Source organism: Pantherophis guttatus, chromosome 10, assembly GCF_059756535.1.
Source record: "Pantherophis guttatus breed Tessera chromosome 10, ASM5975653v1, whole genome shotgun sequence".
Taxonomy (NCBI): Eukaryota; Metazoa; Chordata; class Lepidosauria; order Squamata; family Colubridae; genus Pantherophis; species Pantherophis guttatus.
In genome coordinates, this window is record NC_142072.1 from 9,580,978 (window position 1) to 9,606,063 (window position 25,086).

General features: G+C 40.4%; 1 protein-coding gene across 1 annotated transcript; it reads left to right on the forward strand.

The window, feature by feature from the left end:
* Nucleotides 1-143: 143 nt before the first annotated feature.
* Nucleotides 144-24,735, forward strand: LOC117669236 (IgGFc-binding protein-like). The gene is made up of 15 exons (XM_087876412.1): nucleotides 144-196; nucleotides 2,061-3,290; nucleotides 4,946-5,145; nucleotides 6,182-6,323; nucleotides 7,957-9,165; nucleotides 9,990-10,189; nucleotides 11,436-11,574; nucleotides 12,914-14,125; nucleotides 15,019-15,620; nucleotides 17,199-17,763; nucleotides 19,031-19,626; nucleotides 20,194-20,764; nucleotides 21,602-21,801; nucleotides 22,513-22,893; nucleotides 23,896-24,735. Exons 1-15 carry the CDS (start codon nucleotides 145-147, stop codon nucleotides 24,175-24,177), a joined length of 7,581 nt encoding a protein of 2,526 aa, XP_087732538.1. The 5' UTR covers nucleotide 144; the 3' UTR covers nucleotides 24,178-24,735.
* Nucleotides 24,736-25,086: the final 351 nt, after the last annotated feature.

Here is a 25,086-nt window from a genome sequence, read left to right on the forward strand (position 1 = left end):
TTGTCAATCATAGTCCTAATTATTATAGTTTCACCTTCTTTTAATTTCATGATGTCTGCATGGTGACAGCTGGGTTTGGTGTCCCCAGTGGATCTGGGGGTGCAGAGGAAAAAAAAATCCTTAATCTCTTCTCCTTTTGTAGGTATGGCACTGAGGAGACTTCTGTTCCTTTTGGCAGGTTTGGCACAGATATGTGGTGAGTAAACTGGACTGTTTTTTTGATATAATACTTCTGTTATTTCAGATGGGTGTAAGGAATTTTGTGGTCTTTCTGTATTTGCCCACACATGGAGGGAAAGCTGAGCTTGGAACTATTTCTCCTCAAAATCATTTTAAGGTTACTCTCCCTCTAGCACAGTGATGGCGGACCTATGATCCTCATGTGTGTGGGAAGCCCCCCTCCTAGAAGAATGAAAAATTTTGGGAAATATTAAAAAAGGCAAAATATTATATTTCCCTAAATGAGAAATAGAGAAACATGTTCTTAAAAGGCAGAAAGCAGACTCAGTGTTCCTCCATCCCCCCTCCCCCCAAAACTGAGGAGGCCACCCTTTAAAAATGCAGATTTGGTAATCCATTCAAGGCAAAACTAAAACCCAAAGGAAGCCAGTATCTAGGATTAATTGTATTTGTTGAACAAGATTAAAAATCCACGGAAGCCAGCACTTTAGATTCATTGCCTGCTTTCTGGCTTTTAAGCACATGTTTCTCTATTTCTCAATTAGGGAAGTATTATATACTGCCTTTTTTAATATTTCCCAAAATTTTTCATTCTTCTAGGAGGGGGGCTTCCCACACATATGAAAGGTGACAGACACATCATGACATTTTGGGTGACATGTCAGTTCACCAGCCCCCAACAACTCTTCTCAAAAGCATGCCACAGGATTTTTAGAAGTTGTGGAGGCCACATGGGAATGGAGGGTGCTCTCATGGGGACTCCAGAGTCTCTGAACGGGGTGTGCTTTTGCGTGGTTTTGAAGGCTGCAGAGCCTTCTCCAAAGCCACTTTGAGAATGAAGACCTGGTGAATCCTGGAGCAGGTTCTGTTAGGCTGCAGAGGCCTGTCCACAGAAAGAAAACACCACCACTTTAAAAACACCACAGGTAAACTCCCCCTGAGCTGTGGGAGAAATTGCATTGTTCCCCAAGGCAGCCTTTTTTGAGGGGCCCTAGAGCCAAACATGCTTTTTAAAAGCCAACTGGACTTTCTAGGGGGGTTGGGGGGTTCTCCTTGAAAAGTTTTAGCTGGTGCTAACGACCAGATGACTGTAAACAGTATAAATCCTTCTATTCCCCACCATTCAATCAGAACTGAAGAAGCTTCTTGGATGAGAAGTGAAATGTTTTCAAGGGACAAAAACACACCAAAGTCCAGTTGCCTTTGAAACACAAAGTTGGAATGACCATGATCTGGATAATTGAAAATCTCCACAGAACTAGAATTGAAGTTGAGGCCCAACCTTGGCCCTGCCTAACACTTCAGCCGGTCCTACTTTCTAAAAGAAAAGGCTTTTAAAAAACATTTTTTTTCCTAATTTTGACCTCTTTTATCTAACCACTTGACTTGACAAATTGTTCCTCAAAAGCAAACTATTTTTATTATACCGCTCTCCCAAAAAAGGCTACGTTCATGTGGTCACTATGGTTAAGCTTTGCTTAAGTCAAATCTTTATTATCAGTCTTTGTCCATCATCCTCAAATTGTCACCCCTCAGGATCGGTCATCTGAAATGGCCACATAGAAATGGTAAGTTTAGCCCTGATTTTCAATACTTTTCTTAATAATACTGTGAGAGCTGGTTCTCATCCAGTTACAAGGAAACGGTCTGACAGAACAGCCTGATAGCAGAACAAGAGCTATTTGTATCCCCCCCGCAAAAAGAATATTTTTTACTTCATTACATCACAGTTAGCAATTTTATGTCTTTGAAGGTCTGCTTTTGTCACTTCTTGTGCAATTGTTTGAGAGAAGAAAAATCAGAAAATCCAGTTGCCTTTTGAAAAAGCACCTTGGGGCATTTGAGAGAAACATGACCAAGATTTTTGTTTTCTCTTCTAGATTCCCAACTACCAAGTCCTCGTGGAAAGAAATTTGTCATGGCTTTCATGCAAGACCACCAGAAGTACCAACGCAATCCACCTGACATTAAATACCAGCTGCTCATCACTGGTCATCATCCCGCAACTGTTACCAAAGTGTCAGTAAGCAAGCATATGTTTTGGAGAACATTTGTAATCAGCAAAGGAATGACAGCAACAGTTAGACTACCAGGCACATTTGAGATGAGTGGATCAAATTATTTCGATATGACTGTGTTCATTGAAGCTAACAAAGACATTTCAGTCTTTGCCCACGGTCATGGAGGGTCTTCAGTTGGCACTACTCATATGCTCCCAATTCACCAGCTAGGTAGAGTGTATCATGTGGTAACTCCGAATGTTAGCAACACAGATGGTTTCAAGGAATTTGCCATTGTAGCTCAGGAAACTGCCACTGATGTTGATATTTCCCTAACAGGAGATGTGCTATTCAATGGACAGGCTTATCCTGCAGGAAGTAAACTTTCTGTTAATCTTGAGGCGTTCCAAGCACTTCAGCTGCAAAGCTCAGATGATTTATCAGGTACCAAAATTGAATCAAAAGAACCTGTGGCTGTCTTCAGCGGACACAGCTGTATTACGAAAGACAACGCCTGCAACCAGGTTTATGAACAGCTGCTGCCCAGTTCAAGCTGGGGCGCCTTCTTCATTGTCCCTATGCTCCCTTTCCAAAACAGGGATGGCATACTGTATATAACAGCTTCCCAAAACACTTATCTCAAATATCAACATGGGGATGTGCTCAGCTCCCAGACCCTGGAATCTGGAGAAGTCATGCAGTTAAACAAATATTCTTCTGAGCCAGTTTCTATTTCTGCCAGTGCTAGAATCCAGGTGCTTTACTTCTCTACTGGTGGTGAAAGCCAAGGCCATGGACCATTGCTACTCAATATCCCAGCGGTTACAAGCTTTTGCAAATCATATGATCTTCTTTCCATGAAACAGTTGGATAATTATGCTATCATCATAGCCAAAACCTCTGATCCCAGTAGAATCAGAATTCAGAGGAAGACCTTGGCAAAAAGCCAGTGGAAAATAGTCCCAGACACAGAATACTATTGGACTGAATACAGCTTGGCTAGAGGAGGAGGGATTCTTTCTTCAGAGGGTCTTCGTGTTCCACTTGGGGTCTTCATCCTTGGATTTTCACAGAATGATGGCTATGGCTCACAGGCTCATTGTACCTCCTGTAAGTACTGTCAAACTTAATACCTTTAAGATCCACAGATTCAATGCTTGTTCCCGACAAATACCCCTCCCACCGGCACCTCCTTACATCTCAGTCCCCAAGTGTGCCTTGTGAAAGGGGGCAGGGCACTCTCCTCCCTCTGCATCTCCATCCATCTCGCAGTCTCTCTTCTCTCCTTGCTCTCGGATCAGGAGGGGGAAGTCCTTGCTCTTTTCCTGAGCTCTCCCTGTCTGCAGGCCTTAATAATTCAGAAAAGCCTTGCCTGGGCTGACTCTGCCCTTCCCCAGTTTCCTCCAAGGTCAACAGAGCCACCCACTCAATCTCTGTCGGCTCTTGTTCCAGCTCATCTTTCCCTCAGATTCAGACTCCAATGGGGGGAGTGGAGGCAAGACAGTAACACTCTAGAACAGTGATGGCTAACCTTTTTGCCGTCAGGTGCCAAAAGCGGGGGGAGCGCGGGGAGGTCGCCCGCATGCATGCCCACACCCATAATTAAATGCAACCCGCCCCTATGCATGTGCCCCCGGTGCGCCCCCCCTGCTTTTAGCACGCGATAGCACAGTGGGCCCGGGAGGCCCATTTTTCACCTTCCCCAGGATCCAGAGGCTTTCTAGGAGCCAGGGGAGGGCGAAAACGGCCTTCCCCACCCCACCCCACCCCACCAGAAGCCCTCCGGAGGCTGGAAACAGCCCATTTCCCAATTTCCGGTGGGACCAGAAGGCCCAAAAATCAGCTGGCCGGCGCACGCATGCGCGCTGGAGCTGAGTTACGGCAGTGCTCACGTGCCCACTGATATGGCTCAATGTGCCACCTGCGGCACCCATGCCATAGGTTCGTCATCATGGCTCTAGAAGGCATTTAGGTGGAAAAAAATGTTGACGTGGCTAAGACCAGGGGTGAAATGCTCCCGGTTCGGACCGGATCGCCTGATCCGGTAGCGATGACGGCGGGTGGTTTGGAGAACTGGTAGCAAAACTCCCTGCGCCCCCATGCCCAGCTGAGCCTCTTTGGCTGAAAAAATGCTTTCAAAAGTAAAAAAAAAAAAGCCTCTGGTGATCACGTGGCTCAGCTGGGATCATCAGAGGCTTTTAAAAGCATTTTTTAACAATCTCTTCAGCCTAAGAGGCTGTAGAAAAAAATGCTTTTAAATGTAAAAAAAAAAAAAAAGTTGGCCATGCCCACCCAGTCACATTACACACACACACACACACACACACACACACACACACACAAAGCCATGCCCACAGAACCAGTAGTAACAAATTTTACATTTCACCACTGGCTTAAGACTTGTTTCTTTTGTCTATGGATATTCTCAGTCATCCAAGTCATGGTTGTCCCAAAGCAGCTTTTTCAGGAGGCAACTGGACTGTCTTGTTTTTCTTTAAAAATTTTTCACTTCTCATCCAAGAAGCTTCTTCAACTTTGTCCCTGAAAAAGAGTTGAAGAAGCTTCTTGGATGAGAAATGAAATGTCTTCAGAGAAAAACAAGAAAGTCTAGTTGTCTATTGAAAAAGCACCTTTGTGACCTGTTCCTTTCCTTCCATGGATCTCATTTTCTTCTCTGCTTACCAAGAGATACCCAAGATTGTCTGTCCTCTTTCTTCTCATCTTGAGTAGGCAATTATGATTTCCTGTCTCTTCTTTCCATTTAGCTATGACCTGTCCAGCCAACAGTCACTACGAAGTCTGCACTGACACTTGCTCCAACCACTGTGCCAACGTCACAAATTCTGAGCCATGTCCAGAGACCTGCACGGAGGGCTGCCAGTGTGATGATGGGTTTTTATTGGATGGCATTGATTGTATTCCCAAAGAAAACTGTGGGTGCTTCAGCAATGGACACTATTATCAAGTAACTATGTTTGGGATTTACTCCTGTACTCTCTGTTGTTGCTGCCTGTACTTACTAAATTTATTCATTAATTTAGATAGCCATCCCTCTATCCACAGGAACTCTGGGTTGCTCATCAAATAAAAACCCAATGCAATAAAACAAACATTTAAAACAAATAACGGATGACAGATAAATTTTGGTGGTAGTTGGTATTCAGAGTATATGGAATCATGATCCCCAATTTCTCAGTATCCCTTTGTTGCAATCTTTAAAATGTTATCATCTTTGCAGTCTGAAAGAGATGAAACTGTAAGGACTGGACTGCAACAGATATTTTTAATATATCTTACACTCAGGGGTTCCCCTCCAAATGATGCCATCTGATTCTTCCTGACTTTGTACTTTGTCATCTCCCAACTGACAATTTTTCAGGGCTTTCACATTGCAATAGAAATATGATGGGTGTATTTACTTACATTATTTAGAGTCATGCAGCAAAGTAATAGAAAATGCTGTGTTTTTAGGAATGACAATTATTTCTTATAAAAGACTTGAAATCCTTCATGGACTTTTTGCTGAAAATAGTCAAAGATGAATGGGTGAACTTGAAGTACACTAATTAAAAGGGGTTTTTCATGGGAAGAAGGAAACCATGATAAGCAATTCGGGACAATAGAAATGATAATTGTAACCATGTTTTTAACTGCTGTAAGGAAGATTGGAAATTGCTTCTGTAGATATTTTTCTCTTCTTTTTTCTTTGTCTTTGACTTTTAGAGGTTTTTGCTTTTATCTTTTCACATCTCTTTCTTCTAATTCTCTCTCTTCGTAGATTTTAATCTATTGTGAATAGTGTGCAAGTAATTCTTAACGTTGTTCTCTCTTTCTTTCATTCCCCCTTACATAGATACCTTAGATTTATGTGAAAGTCTCACAGATACATCTATTCAGAACATTTGGGTGAATTGCATTTACAGGTTGGATTTCTCATTGTTGTAGACCTGAAATCAGCTTTGATTCTGTTCTGTTATTTTGTCTTTCCATTTTGACAACAGCCCAACGATATAGTTCTGTTGAATGCTTGCAAGCAGCAATGTACTTGCATCCCAGGTGAGGGACTGACCTGTATTGACCACAGCTGTGCTGCTCAGGAGACCTGTGAGTCCCAAGAAGGAGTCTTGAGATGTGTTCAAAAAGGTAACCAGAATGATGGCTGAAAGGTGTTCTAAAGATTCAGAGTTACCTTAAAATATGATTCTCAGGATATTTATCCACAGGGAAGACAATTCATACAAATGGAAAAAGATGAAATGTGCATATTGGCTTAAACAAATCACACCAATCAGTAAAATATACTCAGGGCCATACTGTGATATACTGCCCTGTCTAAAGGCCACTTGGACAGGGTTGGAGGTGTTGCAGTGTCACCAAAGTAGATGTGATTGATATATTTTTAAAATATAGATGGGGGAGAAGGAGGTGATGGAGTGATAAGAGGGTAAAATTGCTGTTTGAAGGGTTGGAACTCAGAAGTTTCCATTGGTTCTTATTTTCCTGGGCTTTATTCTGGACTTTCTGACAACCAGAAACAAGAAGAGCAGACAGGGAAGTATCCCAATTTAATGCACAAGCCGATCTATCCTCCTCTAAGAGTCCTTCTTTGTTTCAGGAACTTGTCATGTAACTTCCCGAGGGAAGAGTTTTGTTACTGCCTTCATGCAGAATTACAACCCTGGGCAATCTGGTCAAAAGCTTGAACTGTACATCTCTGGATATAATTTTGCAACAAATATTACAGTGTCGACAAGCAATACGATACTACACAAAACCATCAATAAAGGAGAAGTTGTTTCCATTCCATTACCACAGTCCTTAGAAATGGTGGGGAGTGACAAATTTAATAATGCGGTGCTGATCAAAGCTGACCAAGACATTTCTGTCATCTCCTACAACTACTTGCCGATAACAAGTGATGGAACAATCACCTACCCCATCCACCAGCTGGGACAGTTGTATTATGTGGTCACCCCCACAGAATATATATGTGAATGGGCTAAGAAACAACACTGTGAACATTAAGAAAGATATTCACCAGTAGCCGAGATTATAATTCAAGTCAATGTTTCTCAATTTTGGTAAGTTTAAGATATGTGGACTTCAACTTCCAAACTTCTGGGAGTTGAAGTCTACATATCTTAAAATTGCCAAAGTTGAGAAACACTGCTCTAAGTCAAGCATGTTCAGTCTTCATCAGATTGAGCCCCTATATTAAATGTTTCATAGTATATTGTGGGTCATTATTCCATAATGAGCAAAACCAGAACATCATTTTCCCTGCAAAGAGGCTATAAAAGTGACCATGGAAGGAAAGGATATGGCTAAGTTCCTTCAAGGGCTCATCAATGAAACTTGATTGAAATTCTCAGAGGTTGACACAATACGGATGGAGCTGTATCTTTAATGCAATTCTAGAAGAGTTTCCAATGCAACATTCAGCAGTCACAGAGTCATTAAGAGAAAGATGTATTCCACAATTTTAAACTCTTATTGGATCAAATCCTTTGCTTCTTTCCCCATGTTTCTCTGCTGTTTGTCTCCAATACTCACTTGGGAACGGAATGGCAAATGGATATATTCTAGAAGTCTCTCCCAACTAATGTATCTTTGCAAAAATGGATTCATTGAAGAAAGAGGATTTCCATGTTTAATTCTAATTTTATAATTTGCCCTTATGGCAATCTATTGACTAACCGCCATCACTTCAAATTTTTCATCCTATCTACATGCACAAGCAGATTTATCCTCTATTAAAAATCCTTTTCTCTTTCAGGTACCTGTAATGTAAGTTCCCGGGGGAAGAAATTTCTTACTGCCTTCATATACAATTATTACAATTATCAGAATAAAAAACTGGAGCTATACATCTCTGGATATCATCCTGCAACAAATATTACAGTGTCAACAAACACTGGGAAAATACACAGAACCATTAATGCAGGAGAAATTGCTTCCATTGAATTGCCACTCTCCTTAGAAATGGTGGGGAGTGACATCTATAATAAGGCAGTGCTGATTGAAGCTGACCAAGACATTTCGGTCTCCTCCTATAGTGATATTTCTGGTTCAACTGGTGCTACAGTTATCTATCCCATTGACCAGCTGGGACAGTTATATTATGTGATCACCCCAACAGAAGATTCATCTCTAAATTTAAAAGAGTTTGCTGTTGTAGCTCATGAGGATCCCACATCAGTAACTATCCACCTAAAAGGCACCGTAACTTTCAAAAATGTAGTTTACCCTGCTGGGTCCATCTTTAGAGCTGACCTCAAGGCCTTTGAAGCAATTCAATTTCAAAGCACAGAAAATTTATCAGGCAGCAGGATTGAATCGACCAAACCTGTGGCTGTCTTGAGTGGACATATCTGTGCTGTCAAGTTCACAGCCTGTGATCATGTTGTTGAGCAGCTCCTGCCAGTTCAGAGCTGGGGAACCACCTTCATTGTCCCTCCTCTTCCTTTCCAGACACAACATGATATTGCATATATTGTTTCTGCAGAGAACACTGTACTCAAATATCAATCCAGCTCCAAGAAAGAATCCCGTACTTTGGTGGCTGGAGAAGTGGTTAAACTTGAGGTCCTGACCTCTCAACCACTTTTTATCTCTGCTGATGCTGGAATCCAAGTCCATCTGTTTTTTGCTGGTTCCAGCAGAAGAGGCTATTCCTATGATGCCTTCCTCATGAATATCCCTCCCGTAACATGCTATTGCAATTCATACCATATTTATGGAAAGAAAGGTTTCATTAATAATGCCATGCTTATAGCCAAATCATCAGAATCCAGTAGGATCACAATGGAAGGAAGGGCGATCAGGTGGACACAGATCCCAGGCATCGAATATTCATGGGCTGAAGAAGATGTGAAAATAACAGATCATGCCCTGTCAGTGGAACATAAGAACACTCCATTTGGACTTTTTGTCTTTGGAGGTGTTGATTATCGTGGCTATGGTACTGTTGCTCTTTGTTCTTCAGGTAAGTATCTTCATAAATTGATGCCGATATTTAAATAAATATTTTAACTGAGTTCTGTTTAAAAAATACACAGGCTGTTCACATTTATCTGCAATCATGTTTAGTCTATAGTCCCCTTCTGGGTTTCTCTTCTCAGAGATCATTCTCATCCATTCCATACCTTCTCTAGCTATTAAGGGAATACGAGGACAAATGCTTGCTCTGGGGACAGTCACCACAAATCCTGAAGTAAGGAAACCTCTTTAACTTTCAGTCCACAAAGAAGAGAAATGAATCACTAAAATCTTCCCTTTGTTAATTTATATTGTGAGCATTACAATATGTGGTTGTTTGCTGAGGAAATTGGAATCACCAACTAGAAGATATAAAGTTGTATCCCACCATAAAACAAAGGAGCTTTCAAAGGGAAGAGGGAGGGACAGGGAAGATGGTCTGGGTTCTCATTTTACTGACCTGGGAAGGATGGAAGGCTGAGTCAACCTTGAGGCGATCAGGATTGAACTGCTGGCAAGAACTGCTCTACATGACTGCATTCTGGCCACTGCGCTACCATGGTTCAATGTAAATCTCAGGGAAAAATGAGATGTTACTCTCTGAGCTATAAAGAGAATTCTGTGAAGCTTCAGAGCAATACAGCATTCTGTTCTCTACTTGCAATTGTCCTCCCCACTAGCTTTGTGTGGTGTCTCCATACATATTATCTTCCATCACAGCCATACTACCTCAACTGGTAGCTATATCCATTTCGTTCCATTTTCCTCTGCCTTGAGTAGCACCCAGGAAATTTCAACTAATATACAATTATGTATATTTTTCCAAAATAGTTCCAAGCTGCCCAGTCAATAGCCATTACAGGGTCTGTGCCAATCTCTGCCCCACTACTTGTGCCAAGATCAATGACCCTGATCCATGCTCAGAGACCTGTGCGACAGGATGCCAGTGTGATGCCGGCTTCTTCTTCGATGGCCTTTCCTGTGTTTCTGTGGAAAGCTGTGGCTGTTCCCAAGGTGGACACGACTACGAGGTTGGCAAATATACAGATGATCCTTGACTTATGTAAAGCCATAACATGTTTGCAATTGTGTAAAGCCCAACATTTTTGTTGCTAGGCAAGGCAGTTGTTAAATGAATTGTGCACCATTTTGTAACCTTTTGCCGACTTTGTTAAGCAAATCACTGCAATTGTTAAGTGAATAATATGGTTGTTAAGCGAATCCGGTTTCCCCCCTTGACTGGTTAGAAGTAACAAATGGTAATTGTGGGATAGGGCTTCTGTTGCCAAATGAATAAATTTTGATCATGTGACCCTGGTAGGGTTGCAGCTTTCTAAGAGTGAAAACCAATCATGTCAGGTTTTTTTCCAAATCCGTTGCAACTTTGAACGGTCACTAGACAAACGGTTGTAAGTCAAACACTACTTGTAGTTCACAGTCATCCAGCACAAGGGATGTGTGTGATGTGTTTAGAAACCTATGATTTTCATGAGCAATTTTCTGATTTTTCTTACTAATGAACTTCCGTCTAGGCTATTCTTTCACAAAAGGAAACAGTTTTAGAATTATGTTATGCAGTTGAGGTTTTAAAATGTACAGAGCGGCTTAAACCACAAATGGTTCCCTCAAACACTGAATAAGAATCTGGAATATTCTATGGGTGATTATTTACATGAGGATTCCTTCTACATTGAGAATATCTAAATGAATTTATTGGGAAATAGGAAAATGAGATACACATTATTTTTGTATTGGAAACTTTGGCAAAGGTGTCATTTATCTTTTTTGAAATCTAAGGTCATAAATGAACTCAAAGAAAATAAAGGGTTAAGTAAGATGAACATATTCAAAGATGAGCTCTAGCAACATACATATATGGAGTTGTGAGATACTTAGCTCTCTTTTTCTGTTTGTGCTCTAGGGCTGGTATCTCTTAGTGAAACAAGCCACGATCCTATTCTGAGTTATTCTGAAGCCCACTAACTAGTTTCTAGAGCCAAAATCCTAGAAAAGCAGTGTGTGTGTGTGCGTTGTTGATTATTAGTCCTTTAAAGTTTTGCTGGAATATTTTGATCCAATCACCTTTTTAAAAAGGCATAATCTCCTTTGAGGAGTGTCCTTGATGCCTCTACTTGCTCAAGGATGTGAGGAACATCTGGTGTGGACCAAGATTATAATGAATTCGAATAAATAATATAATTAAAAAAAATTATATCTCAAAGTCCGGATATATATATATATATTATAATTCAGAAAATCTCTATTTCTTCCTACCAGCCCCATGAGACAGTTCTGCTGAATACATGCCAGAAAAAGTGTACCTGTGTTCCTGGTCAAGGGCTCCTATGTGAGGCCCACTCTTGTGCCACTGATGAAACCTGCAGCCTTCAAGAGGGAGTCCAGTCCTGTGTGAAGCGTAAGACTTCATTCCTTTATGTTCACTGGCTATGTATCCTCAGTGAAAAGCAATTGTAGCTTCAGGACAATAGCCCAAGAGAATATTTCTCAATCTATGATATGTGGACTTCAACTCCCACAATTCTGCAGCTAGCAGTCCTGGGGAATTCTGGATGTGGAAGTCCACACATCATGAAGTGGTCAAGGTTGAGAAACAGTGGAGCATATGAATGGCAGGCTAAGCCAGTTTTGAGGACATTTGAGAAAATGAGCATATATTATCCAGGTTCTAACTGGATGCTTTAGAATGACTGCTATGGTAGGCAAAGCCAGCTAATATACCAAACACCAATTACCGAGTAGTAAACATTTAAAGTTGCTTCCTGCTGTCTGCCATTTTTGTTTTTTAAGATGATCAATGTGGATCTCACCAATTTCCTTTCAAGTAAAGTTGGGGCAGGAAGTGGGACTTGACTTTGCAATTTGCCAACCCTATTTTCATTTTAAAAAACAAAGAAACAAAATAGTTATGAATCTGGGCTAGGAAAAAAAGTGTGAACATTAAGGAAGGTATTCATGGGTAAATTAATGCCAACAGCCTATAATATCTAGCCAAGATTTTTCTTCAAGTCATTGTTTCTCAACTTTGGTAACTTTAAGACATGTGGACTTCAACTTCTAACTTCTGGGATTTGAAGTCCACATGCCTTGAAGTTGTGAAGTTGAGAAATGCTGCTCCAAGTCAAGTATGTGCAGTCTTCATCCGATTGAGCCCCTATACAGTATTGAGTGTTTCATCGTCCATTATAGGCCATATTCCATAATGGCTGAAATCAGAATATTATTTTCCCTTTATGGGGGCTCTAAAAGTGAACATGGAAGGAATGGATATGGTTGCGTTCCCTCCAGGAGAGACAAATGAATCTTGAATGATGTTCTTGGAGGTTCACACAATATTGACAGAGCTATATCTTTCATGAACCTCTACAACTTTCCAATGCAACATTCAGCAATCACAGAACCATTAAGGGCAAGGTGTATTCATAATTTTTAAGTCTCCTTGGTTCATATCCTGTACCTTGTTCCCCCATATTCTTCTGCTGTATGTCTCCCACACTCAGGAATGGAGTGGCAAATTGATATATTCCATGTTGCTTTTCTGGAAATCTCTCTCAACTAATGTATCTTTGCAAAAAATTTTAGATTCATTGAAGAAAGAGGATTTCAATGTTTAATTCCGATTCTATAATTTGATTTTATGGCAATCTATTGATAACCAGCATCACTTTCAATGTTTCACCCTGTCCACATGTACAAGCAGATTTATCCTCTATTAAGAGTCCTTTTCTCTTTTTCAGGAAAGTGTAATATAAGTTCCCGAGGGAAGAAATTTGTTACTGCCTTCATGCAGAATTATCTCACTGACAGAACTGATAAAAAACTTGAGCTATACTTCTCTGGATATCATCTTGCAACAAATATTGTGGTGACAACAAACAGTGGGAAAATATACAGAAACATTAATGAAGGAGAAATCATTTCCATTGAATTGCCACTGTCTTTAGAAATGGCAGGGAGTGACATCTATAATAAGGCAGTGCTGGTTGAAGCTGACCAAGACATTTTGGTCTCCTCTTCTAATTATATATCTTATACAAGTGGTGGTACATTTATCTATCCCACTGACCAGCTGGGACAGTTATATTATGTGGTCACCCCAACAGAAGAGTCATCTTATAAATTAAAAGAGTTTGCTGTTGTAGCTCATGAGAATCTCACATCAGTAACCATCCACCTAAAAGGCACCGTAACTTTCAAAAATGTAGTTTACCCTGCTGGGTCCATCTTTAGAACTGACCTCAAGGCCTTTGAAGCAATTCAACTTCAAAGCACAGAAGATTTATCAGGCAGCAGGATTGAATCGACCAAACCTGTGGCTGTCTTGAGTGGACATATCTGTGCTACAAAATTTGCAGGGGTTGACTATGTTGTGGAGCAGCTCCTGCCAGTTCCATGCTGGGGAAGCACCTTCATTGTTCCTGCTCTTCCTTTCCAGACACAGTATGATATTGCATATATTGTTTCAGCAGAGAACACATTGCTCAAATATCAGTCTAGCTCCAAGGAAGAATCCCGTACCCTCGTGGCTGGAGAAGTTCTCAAACTTGAGGTCCTGAGCTCTCAACCACTTTTTATTTCAGCTGAAGCTGGAATCCAAGTCCATCTGTTTTTTACTGGTGCTAAAAGAGGAGGCTATTTCTATGACTCCTTCCTCATGAACATCCCTGCCATAACAAGCTATTGCAATTCATACCATATTTATGGAATGAAGGACTTCACAAATTATGCCATGCTTATAGCCAAATCATCAGAATCCAGTAGGATCGCAATGGAAGGAAGGTCAATCCAGTGGACACAGATCCCAGGCACCGAATATTCATGGGCTGAAGAAGAAGTGGCGGTAACAGATCATGCCCTGTCAGTGGAACACGAGAACACTCCATTTGGACTTTTCGTCTTTGGAGGTGGTGACTATCGTGGCTATGGTATGGCTGCCGTTTGTTCTTCCAGTAAGTATCCTCATAAAATGATGGTGGTGATGGAGATGATGATGGTGATATCTATCTTTTAAAGCTAGTTGTTATTAGAATATATATTCAAAATGTTTTAAACTTTATTGGATACACATGCCGCTCATATGTATCTGGGACCACTTTCAATCCATTATCTCTTCCACTAACTTCTCTGTCCAGAAATCAAGCCAAGTTGATCTAGACTCTGTTTGCAGCTAACCAGGAGGAGAATGCAAAGAGAATAAGCATGGTGGCTCCAATCACTATACAACCTTAAGTATTAAAAAATTCCTTAATTTCTACTCTAAAGAAAAAAGGAACAAAAGAATTACTTACAGTTACACGCTCTCTTTCTCTTTCCCTCCCTCCCTCCCTCTCCTTATCAGTTCTCCTTTGTATTACCATTTCCTGAGAAAATTGGCATGGCAGATTACAAACTGAAAGGTGGTATCCCTCCATTAAATATAACATGCACTTCATACTTTGAAAATAGCAGGTCAGCATCCTTTGTCATCCAGTTTACTTTCTGGACACACTCTTTGCATCTGATGAAGGGTGCCGCAGCTCACAAAGGCTTCTGCCTTTTAATAAAATGTGTTAGGTTCCTTCTGCTTTTTTTCCTGTCACAAACTAACATATCTCTCCTCCCACAATGCAGACCGGGTGAATTTCCTTCGTACAGATGTTTTCCTCTCTTCCCAAAGCTTTAAAAGGATTTCCTTCCTATTGTCTTTCAAAATCTCACAAGGAAAGCCTGCTGCTCCTTTGATTATCCAGAATCGATGTGAATCTTTTTGTTGTTTTGCCTTAGATACATAGGGTGTTTTCTCAGTAATGAAGTGCATGTCAATAGTCACTAACTTTGTTTTAACCATGGTTTCGTTAAATAGATCCAATATCCTGCCCTGAGAACAGCCACTATGAAGCCTGTGGAAATGCCTGTCCAGCCACCTGCTCTGACCGTTCTGCTCCCAGCACCTGCAGGAACACCTGTGCACAAATCTGCCAGTGTGACGAAGGCTTTGTCCGCAGTGGTGAGAAGTGTGTTCCAGTGGACACCTGCAATTGCGTTTACCAAGGCGTGACCTATAAGGCAGGGGAAGAGTTCTGGGGAGATAAAGTCTGCCAGAGTTATTGCAAGTGTGATGCTAAATTAGGCAAGGCTGTATGCCAAACGTCTTCTTGCAAGGGCAAGACAAAATGCAGCGTGGTCAATGGTGTCCGGGGATGCCATGCTGTCAGTTACAGGACCTGCATAGGAACCGGAGACCCTCACTATACAACCTTTGATGGGAAGAAATACGATTTCATGGGCACCTGCGTTTACCAAATGGCCGGGCTCTGCTCCAAGGATCCTTCCCTTACACCATTTTTGGTCACCGTGGAGAATAACCACCGAGGCAACAAGGCAGTGTCCTACACCAAAGTGGTGACCCTGGAGATCTACAACTTTACCATCAGTTTGAGCCAAGAGTTTCCCCAAAAGATCCAGGTACATAAGCTAATCCAAGGGGGTGCTGGAATGGCTTATTAATAATAAACATAAGAGTCATTGCAAGGTTCATGTTCTCAGGCATAAGAGCTTCATAGGTGTTAAGTTCTCAGTGTTCCTTAGTTTTTGTCGCTCTATGTAGGTTTAGCTATGATTTCTCCAAACCAGGATGGGATGATAGTTGCAGATTATACAGTATACATTTAAGGGGTCAGATATATGGGACTTGCAGAGGCCAGAATATTATCATCCCCCAGTATAAATGTTGAGATAATAAAATAATTTTCTGCATGGTAGAATCCCAAGCGATCCTCCAGGTTTTCAAGACTTATTAGTCTCACACAAGACTTTTTCATGTACTAAATCGTTACAATTTGTTATGGTATGACTAGGAAATGGAGGGGTAGCAGCCATTGTTGTCGACAAAGACTGAACTGAAGAACGTATTGAAGAGGTTGGCCTTAGCAGCTTCATCGTTTACAATCTTCCCCATTAGGCCCTTTTAGGGGTCAGATAGTTTTAGAGTCTTTAAGTTTGGCATTGATGAAATTATAGAAGGCTTGGAAGGAGTTTGAGTTTAGCAGTTCTTCCTCCTGTTTGCAATGCTGATTGGTAGTAAAATAATTTTCTGCATGGTAGAATCCCAAGAGATCATCCAGGTTTTCAAAACTTATTAGCCTCACGCAAGACTTTTCATGAGAAAAGCAAAACTGCATATGCTTTCATGGAACTCCCCCAAGAACTCAGTCTAAACAGACTGCTGGCTTCTGATTTAGGGAGGTGACACCCAGCATATTTTCCTTTCTGCAGCTCTTCCAGTCAGAGACCTACTGAAAATATTAGTTAGGAAGTATATTAGCAATGTATTTCATAATTAATACTACTAGTGTCAAGCCTTTTACAGTGGCTCATAATCAAGAAATCAAGATTCAAAACTTGAAAATAGGCAGGTATATTGGGAATAAAAGATGGAATGGGGTTAGGATACAGAATCCCAAACACTAGGCATGTACACAGTACTTTGAGTCTTATTTCTTAGTGAAGACATTAAAGGCAAGACCTCCCTATTGTTTTTGATCCAGTTCCCAACAGAATATTGGTTTCAGGGGAAGGAAGGAAGTCACTTATTTGATATCATAAAATATCTGTTTATGTTCTGCAGTATCTTAGAAACGTCTACAGAATGTTTGTTCTTAAGCTCAGAGAATTTTATGAGAACTAGTGAGGAAATTATTTCAGTTATCAATAACCTAGTGTTTTAATTGTTTTTTGTAATATTTACAACTTATTTTATTTGTTATAGTGTTTCATCTTCTAGTGCCAAATTTCAATTACATCTGCAATTTTCTATTTGGTTTTTTTTTTGGTTATATATAAATTTATTGTTATTATATACAGTAGCACTATTTAATAAATTATACATACCCTTGATAGATTTCTTACTTTGCTTATTTGTCAAACAGCCCATGGAGTGGAATAGGGGAGACGATTAGTTTGAAAGATAACAAGAACAAATCTACTCTTAAGATTGAAAGAATTGTTAGTGCATTGACTATTTTTTTCTGTATCTTAATTCAGGTCAATGGCATCTTTGTGGAACTACCCTTTTCGTATGAAAACAAACTGAGCATCTACCAGAGTGGAGTTCACGGCTTCATCAAGACAGACTTTGATCTGAGTGTCAGCTTTGACTGGTACAGCTATGCCAGGGTCATTGTTCCGGACTCTTATGCCAATGCACTCTGTGGCCTCTGTGGTAATGCCAATGAAGATCAAAATGATGACTTTCTCATGAAAGATGGAACACAAGCAGAGGATGAAATTCAATTTGCAAATAACTGGAAGGTGAACGATATTCCTGGCTGCTCTTCTGGGTGCACCAAAAATTGCCCAGTGTGCAGTGATGCTGATAAACAAACCTACCAAGGTCCATCCTACTGTGGGATTCTTACAAGAAAGAGTGGGCCTTTCAGGCAATGCCATGATGCCATTGACCCTCAATCTTATTTTGATGATTGTGTCTACGATACCTGCGTATACCAAGGTCACCATGAGACCCTCTGTAGTGCCATCAGCTCCTACGTGACAGCATGTCAAGCTCAAGGCATCCAAGTTGAGGAGTGGAGATCACCCTCCTTCTGCAGTAAGTCTTCTCTCCTGCATTCAACGTTTACTTGGCATAAGAGATGAAAGAGAGCCTAAATCCAGGAATAGAAATGGGAGAGTCATTTGATGAAGAGCCCCATTTATATCACAGTAGCCTTCCTCAACTTGGTGCCCCCCAGATATGTTGAAGCCCAACACATCTGAAATGGTGGCAGGTTCAGCAAGGCAATATTCCAAGATCTGGGGAATCCAGGATCTGTGATAAACTGAAATCACCAGCCTGAACTGGAAAAAGGAAAGAGGCCCAACATTAAAATATTAGAAATATTAGAAGAGCAATCTTTTCCCTAAATATATTAAGTCCCAGAGTGGTTGTGAATTAACAATGCAACCTGAATGCAACTTTACGGAACAGAAAATATTTATATTTATCAGAGTTTAAACCCAGTATTAATTCCCCCACCCATTTTTTCTGTATTTACTGCAGAAATAATTCTACAATATACATCTTGAACTCTGACCTATTGTTCGTGGATATATTGCTTCAGTTCAACGCCTGGAGGATTTTTAAAGATGGATGCAACTATAGTTACTGTGGTTGTAATAAATATTGATTTCCTATAGCAAATTAATGGGAGATAGGTAGAACAAGTATAGTTTAGATTCAACCTTATACAGAAGTTTAAATGGCTAGTATCAGAACCACTGGATCAACATAAAATTCCTTGTCTTGTCCAATGAAAGTTTCACTTTCCCTTTGGCTCTACACTTTCAATGAATTCATTCCGAGGAATACATTTGTTTTAATATTCACAGACATTTTCATGCATACTCCTCTCCATAGGTACTCCCTTTTGGCTTACTTTTCCTAGTGTGTACATTTTCTGAATAAAATATTTCATAGGAAGAGATCAGACTTCCTCAAAGCTGGAATTTCAAGCCAGCATTACCAATGGGTGTCTAGATTATTAAATAATGCAAGGATGAAGAATAACAGAATAACAATGTTGGAGTCTTAGGTCCAACCACTTGCTCAGGCAGGAAATCCTATAATATTCTAGACAAGTGGTTGTCTAGTTTCTTCTTAAAAACCTCCAGTGATGGAGCATCTACAACTTCTGAAGGCAAGCTGTTCCACTGGTTAATTGTTCTCATTGTTAGGAAATTTCTCCTTAGTTCTATGTTGATTCTCTCCTTCAGTAGTTTCCATCCATTGTTTCTTATCTTGCCTTCTGGTGCTTTGGAAAACTCCCTCTTCTTTGTGATACTTTGACAAGCAACATTCTCTTTATTCTGTTTTTCAGGTATTTCTTGCCCACCTAATACCCACTATGAGCTCTGTGGCAGTGGTTGTCCATCCACATGCAAGAGCCTCATCTCACCGCAGAAGTGTGATGTTCCATGCCTGGAAGGATGTTTTTGTGACTCTGGATCTATCCGCAGTGGGGATCAGTGTGTTTCAAAGGCCAAATGTGGCTGTTTCGATCAAGGCCGATACTACAAGCTGGGAGAAGAGTTTTATCCCACCACTTCCTGCCAGAAAAAGTGCATCTGCATGGCTAACGCAACCATAGAGTGTCAAAAGTTCTCTTGTGGAGCTCATGAGGAATGCAAGATTGTAAAGGGCGTTCAAGGCTGCCACCCCTTAGGTTATGGAAAGGCCATTGCACTGGGTGACCCTCATTTCCTTTCCTTTGATGGAAGGCATTTTGAACTCTATGGTTCCTGTACTTACACTTTAGCTCAAGTCTGCCAGCACAACCCTCAGCTCCAGAACTTCACTGTGTGGGTAGAGAATGAGAAGCTTGGTGATGGTCCTTTAGTTCTAATCCGGAATGTGAAGGTCTTCATTCATGGTTACACAGTTACCCTTCAGAGGGGAGTAAAGTGGCAGGCAATGGTAGGTGAAAGAGCTTATAACTAGGAGGTTTATCTTATGGGTTTTCGTTATCATATTTGGGGAAAAGGCTTTGAATCCTAGGGCCAGCAAACTGTTTGGAGAATAGGAGCTACACTCCTCCCCATACATTTTATTTGGGCCTTGTATAACTGCAGAGAACATGGAAATATTGCAGGGATAGCTCCCAAATGAATGGAAGCAGAAAACTCTGTCTGTTTGTTTTCTTTTAATAAAATAGGTGCATTAAATTTATTAGAGGCTTAATGCATCACAATCAATCAGATTTTACATTCAGCAGTGATGTTATGGTTTTAATCTCAGAAGATTTTAAAAAAAATAGGAGGGGGAAGATCTGGGAGTTGAATGCATGCTTTCTACTTCTGATGACTTTGCTATGTAGACTGAGTGCAAGATCATAAGAGAAGCCACATTTTATTCTTTTCCCAGGCTTGTGAAAAGGGAAAAAAAAGATGTTAATTACTGCTATGAAGCAATGTAAAACAAGCATTAAATTGTATGCATGTAAAACCAGCGCTTATCCCCAATTTTTATTCTTTGTTGCTACAGGTGGATGGACAGTTGTATACCCTGCCAATGAATGTGGCTGATGGGAAATTCTGGATCACCCAAGAAGGGAACAACATCATCATCTACACAACCTTTGGCCTCACGGTCTTATATGATACTTCTTCATATGTTCAGGTTTCTGTCCCCAGTACTTACAGGGGTCATATGTGTGGCCTGGCTGGCAATTTCAATGGTGATCCGAAGGATGACTTCATGCTACCTAATGGAAAACTCACTGAAAACGTGGAAGAATTTGCGGCTTCTTGGAAGGTCCCCGTGAATGGTGTAATTTGTTCTGATGGCTGCGGGGACAGATGTCCCATCTGCAACAAAGCCCAAAAAACAAAATATGAAGCTGGGAACTTCTGTGGAATGATCCCATCCAAGACAGGTCCATTCATAGACTGCCATTCATTGGTGAACCCTGCAGAATATTTTGAACACTGTTTGAATGAGGCCTGTACAACCCATGAGGTTCAAGAATCCCTTTGTCGAAGTCTTCAAGCCTATGTAGCAGCTTGCCAGGCATCTGGTGCCAAAATTAGAGCCTGGAGAAGCTCTTCCTTCTGCCGTAAGTTTGTAGGAAGTTACTTTCCATAAATAGCCAAATCTCTGCCTCAAATGTCTTAGTCTGTCCTCCTATGCCTTGCCTTACTATTTTTATTAATGGCTGCATCTATCCAGTTCACAGCCATTTATAACCTAAAATCCTCTGGTGTTTAACCAAGCTTGGATGCATCCTGCTTCAAAGAGATTCCAGAGTTGTTTCAGCAATTACTGTGTTTCCCCAAAAGTAACACCTATTCCAAAAATAAGCCCTATCATGTATTTTGTGTGTGCGCCGAATATAAGCCCTATCCCCAAAATAAGGAAATCTTAAGCACCTGTGCAGCCAGCTTGTGGTGTCATGGCCGCGAGACCTCCTGCCCCACAACGAGGAAGCAGAAGAAGTGGGCCTGCGATGTACTCTTAAAGTAAATGGGAAAAAAACTAAGACATCCCCCAAAATAAGCCCTAGTGCTTATTTTGGAGCCCAAAAGAAAATAAGTTTGGGTCTTATTTTCAGGGAAACACAGGTACTTGTTCCAAGAATCCTCACCTTTATTGCCTAGTTGCTCATTAATCTTTCAATATTGTACTCAGGTTCTTTGTTGTGTCATTCGTCCCAATGTGAAGGAGGAGGGAAGAATAGTCATCTGTGGGCCTAATTGTTTTGGTTAGGGTCTCAGCCACATCTTTGATTTTTGCTCCCTAAATTGTACTTTCCTCCCCTGGAAGACATGATTGTGAGTCATTAGCACTTCAATAGAGCCGAGCTTCTCAACTTGGGCAATTTTAGGAGATGTGGACTTCTCTTCCTGGAATTTCCTAGCCATTTTAATCTGTTTGCTTCTTCTGTTTTCCACAGCTCTCACCTGTCCGGCCCACAGCCACTATGAGCCATGTACCAGAACTTGTGATTCCACCTGTGCCGCCTTATCTAGTCCAAGTCAGTGCTCAGGGAACTGCTTTGAAGGCTGTCAGTGTGATGAGGACTATGTCTTTGATGGATCTCAATGTGTAACCATGAAGCAATGTGGCTGCACTTATCGCGGAGCCTACCTCAAGGTAATTTCTCTCTCCCTCGATGTGGCTGAGAGCAGAAAGGGGCTTTTTCTGATGAGATGGCCACTAGGAATGATTCCTGACAGACTACAGACTTACAACAGTGTGTTTAGTGACCATTCAAAGTTACAAAGGCACCGAACAAAGTGACTTATGGCTATTTTTCAGAGTTAGGACCTTTGCAGCATCCCCATGGTCATGTGACCAGCATTCAAATGTTTAGCAACTGGTTCATATTTATGACGGTTGCAGTGTCCTGAGGTCATGCGATCACTTTTTGCAACTTTTTGACAAGCCAAGTCAATGGGGAAGCTAGATTCATTTATTTTATTTTATTTTATTTTATTTTATTTTATTTTATTTTATTTTATTTTATTTTATTTTATTTTATTTTATTTTATTTTATTTTATTTTATTTTATTTTATTTTATTTTATTTTACTTTACTTTATTTTATTTTATTTTATTTTATTTTATTTTATTATTTTATTTTTCAACGTTCTGAAACCATCAATCTATCCTCATCTACCCAGGACCATCAAACAGTAGCTATTATCTTAACTCTTCTGACCTCTTTGTCAATGCCCCTGGTTATGGGACCTGCAACTTGAATTTATTACATTACATTAATTTACAATTACATTAATTTAAGAATTGATGGTAGGGAGGGAAGGCTTTTCTTATTGTATCTGACTCTGGGACCTTTGCTCAACAGATCGGCGAGCACATTTACTCGAAGGGCTGCACAAAAAAATGCACCTGCCAGTCAGCAGGCCAGCTCCAGTGTAAAGAAAGCAGCTGTCAGCTTGGAGAGACCTGTGCCGTTTGGGAAGGCGTGCGTGGCTGCATGACGCTGGGAACTCAATGCAAACTCACTGCCCAAGCGCATATCACTTCTTTCGATGGTGCCTCAGGGAGATATTCCTGCAGTGGAGTCTATGAAATAGCTTCTCTTTGTGACCAGAACTCTGCCTCCTGGTTCAGGCTGCTAGCGAGCATCGAAAAGGCATATACGAAGGAGATGGTGGTTGGGAAATCTATCTTCTTTTACTTTCGAGATGGATTCATCCAGATTATAAACCGAGAAAGGTTTTGGGTAAGTGAAAATCAAGAGCAAATCAAGAACTTACGGAACACTTAGTAGCCTTCAATGTACATTCTTCAAAGTCTCTGCCCCCACCCCACCCCTAGAATCATCCTTCATAAATTCTGGCTAGAGAATGCAAAAGGCACTGGTGAGCTGATAGGAGAATTCATTCTTTACCCTTAAGCATTTTTACATATTTTAATAATAATGTTGCATTTTAAATTTCGTAGTAACTGAATGAAAGTAAAAATCTCCTGTGAATCAAGCTAGATTCTGGTTGAATTAATGGATACTCCTCTGTTGTACAGAAAATTTTGCCACTGCCATCTTCAGGAACGCTCTTTGATTTTTCAGTAAAAGTGCAGTTTTAAGATTCCCTTTCAATTATTTTTTAAAAAACCATTTTATTAGATTATAGAATAAAATGCAAAAATACAAAAGTGAATACTAGGACAATGTGGGGAGGAGAAGGGGAAAGAAACGTGAGGAGGGGAGAGAGAAAAAGAAAAGATTGACTTCCGACTTCCTCTGTTGCAGTAGAATAAGGCATCAAACCTCAACTTTATACGTTTCCATAATATTATACACTAGCGATTTCTATAACAACAACTCAATCTAATCAGTAAAACCCAAAATCAAAGCTTCATTTTTTTCTACCTCAAGGAAACCCCTTTCAATTACTAACCAAGTTGCCATCACTTACCTTCCAAAACTAGACAATAATATCCAGCAAAAGCTATAAACGGATGAGTTGATTCCTGATGAAAAAAGTATGTAGATGTTTCAGCAACTCTGTACAAATGGGGAGATACCTATTCTTTCTATCCAAAATATCTTATTTTCTTTCTACACAACTGCTGTCTGCAAGGCATCTAATCTCTTGCAGAAGATTTTGAAATTAAGCTGAGGACTATTTGAGTAGATTCAAAGGAAGAAAACAAATGTATAAAAACTGGGGTAAGGATGTTTTCAGGTTGCTAACACTTTTCCTACCTCAATCATGTTTTCCAGGTAAATGGCCAGAAAATAACGCTGCCATATGAGAACAGCCCTGTGTCCATGAAGAAAATTCAAGAGAAAATTGTTATTGACCATGATTCTCAAGTGCAAGTTTATCTCCATCCTGATGGGATGGTCACAATGGCAGCCAAGGAGACCCTCAGAGGGAAGCTGTGTGCCACCTGTGGAAACTTCAACAAGGACCGCTTGGATGACTTGAAGTTGGCCAGTGGAGAGAGAACAAATAATTTTGATGAAGTACTCAAGTCCTGGGAGGCGGAAGATTTCCTTTAAATTGCTTCTAGACTGTTCCAGCTGTGCTTGTGATCGGATGTAACAGACTACAGCAAAGCACAAGGGAAGCCCAACATTTTGTGTAGCATATGCTGAAATACTTGTTTAGGAGAAACAGCATTCTCGATGTCCCAGAGTCTCAGCTTCTCTTTGAAGGTCATCCCTGAACATACTTTGGAACATGCATTTTTAAGCTTAGCCTGCGGACATAGTGAAGTCAAACCAAGTTATACTTAATTCTACCTCCAGCAAAGATTGGGACTCACCATAGTAGATAATCATAAAGTAGTTTAGGCAATTGCAGGGCTGAATGCAAATTGCTCATATGCTTTGTCCTCCCCTATGTTTCTCCCACCCAAAGTTTCCACCATAATTGCAACTTTCCTTTTGTTTAATATTTAAAACTGCTTGCTTGTGCAGCACACATTATTCACTAAATATTACAATAACTCTGTGCACTAATTCATTCAGAGATTTAACTGATGCAAATGTGAAGGAGAAACAACTAAGATATTGTTCCCATTTCAAAATGCAATAAAGTTGGATTAGATAAATCAATGCTGCTTCCCACTTTTTTTCAAGCTATAAATATTGCTCATACACAGGGAAATGCTTCACTATTTGGGTGCTCACACTGACCGCAAAATGATTACAAATCATAAAGTCCTACATTATTACACATCAGCTAAGCTAGAGCTATATAGTAGTAAAACTCTCTAAAGGTTTGTTTGTAACCCTTAAGTGGGCCAAATGGTGCATCGTAGGGCAACAATTTTTGAACCAAAATACCTCAAATGGGCTAACCTAAATATTATGTTAATCCTGGAGCCATGACTGCCGTGCAATTTTAAATTTTGCAAGTTTTATAAAACAATTGATGACATAAAAATTATAAAACATTTTATGTCC

What these genes read in the sequence shown, in the direction of transcription:
- LOC117669236 (XM_087876412.1), top strand. Translation starts at nt 145, where the DNA reads ATGGCACTGAGGAGACTTCTGTTCCTTTTGGCAGGTTTGGCACAGATA. An exon ending in AGTTTCCCCAAAAGATCCAG is followed by an intron (nt 15,621 to 17,198) that starts GTACATAAGCTA and finishes ATCTTAATTCAG; the next exon opens with GTCAATGGCATCTTTGTGGA. An exon ending in TAAACCGAGAAAGGTTTTGG is followed by an intron (nt 22,894 to 23,895) that starts GTAAGTGAAAAT and finishes CATGTTTTCCAG; the next exon opens with GTAAATGGCCAGAAAATAAC.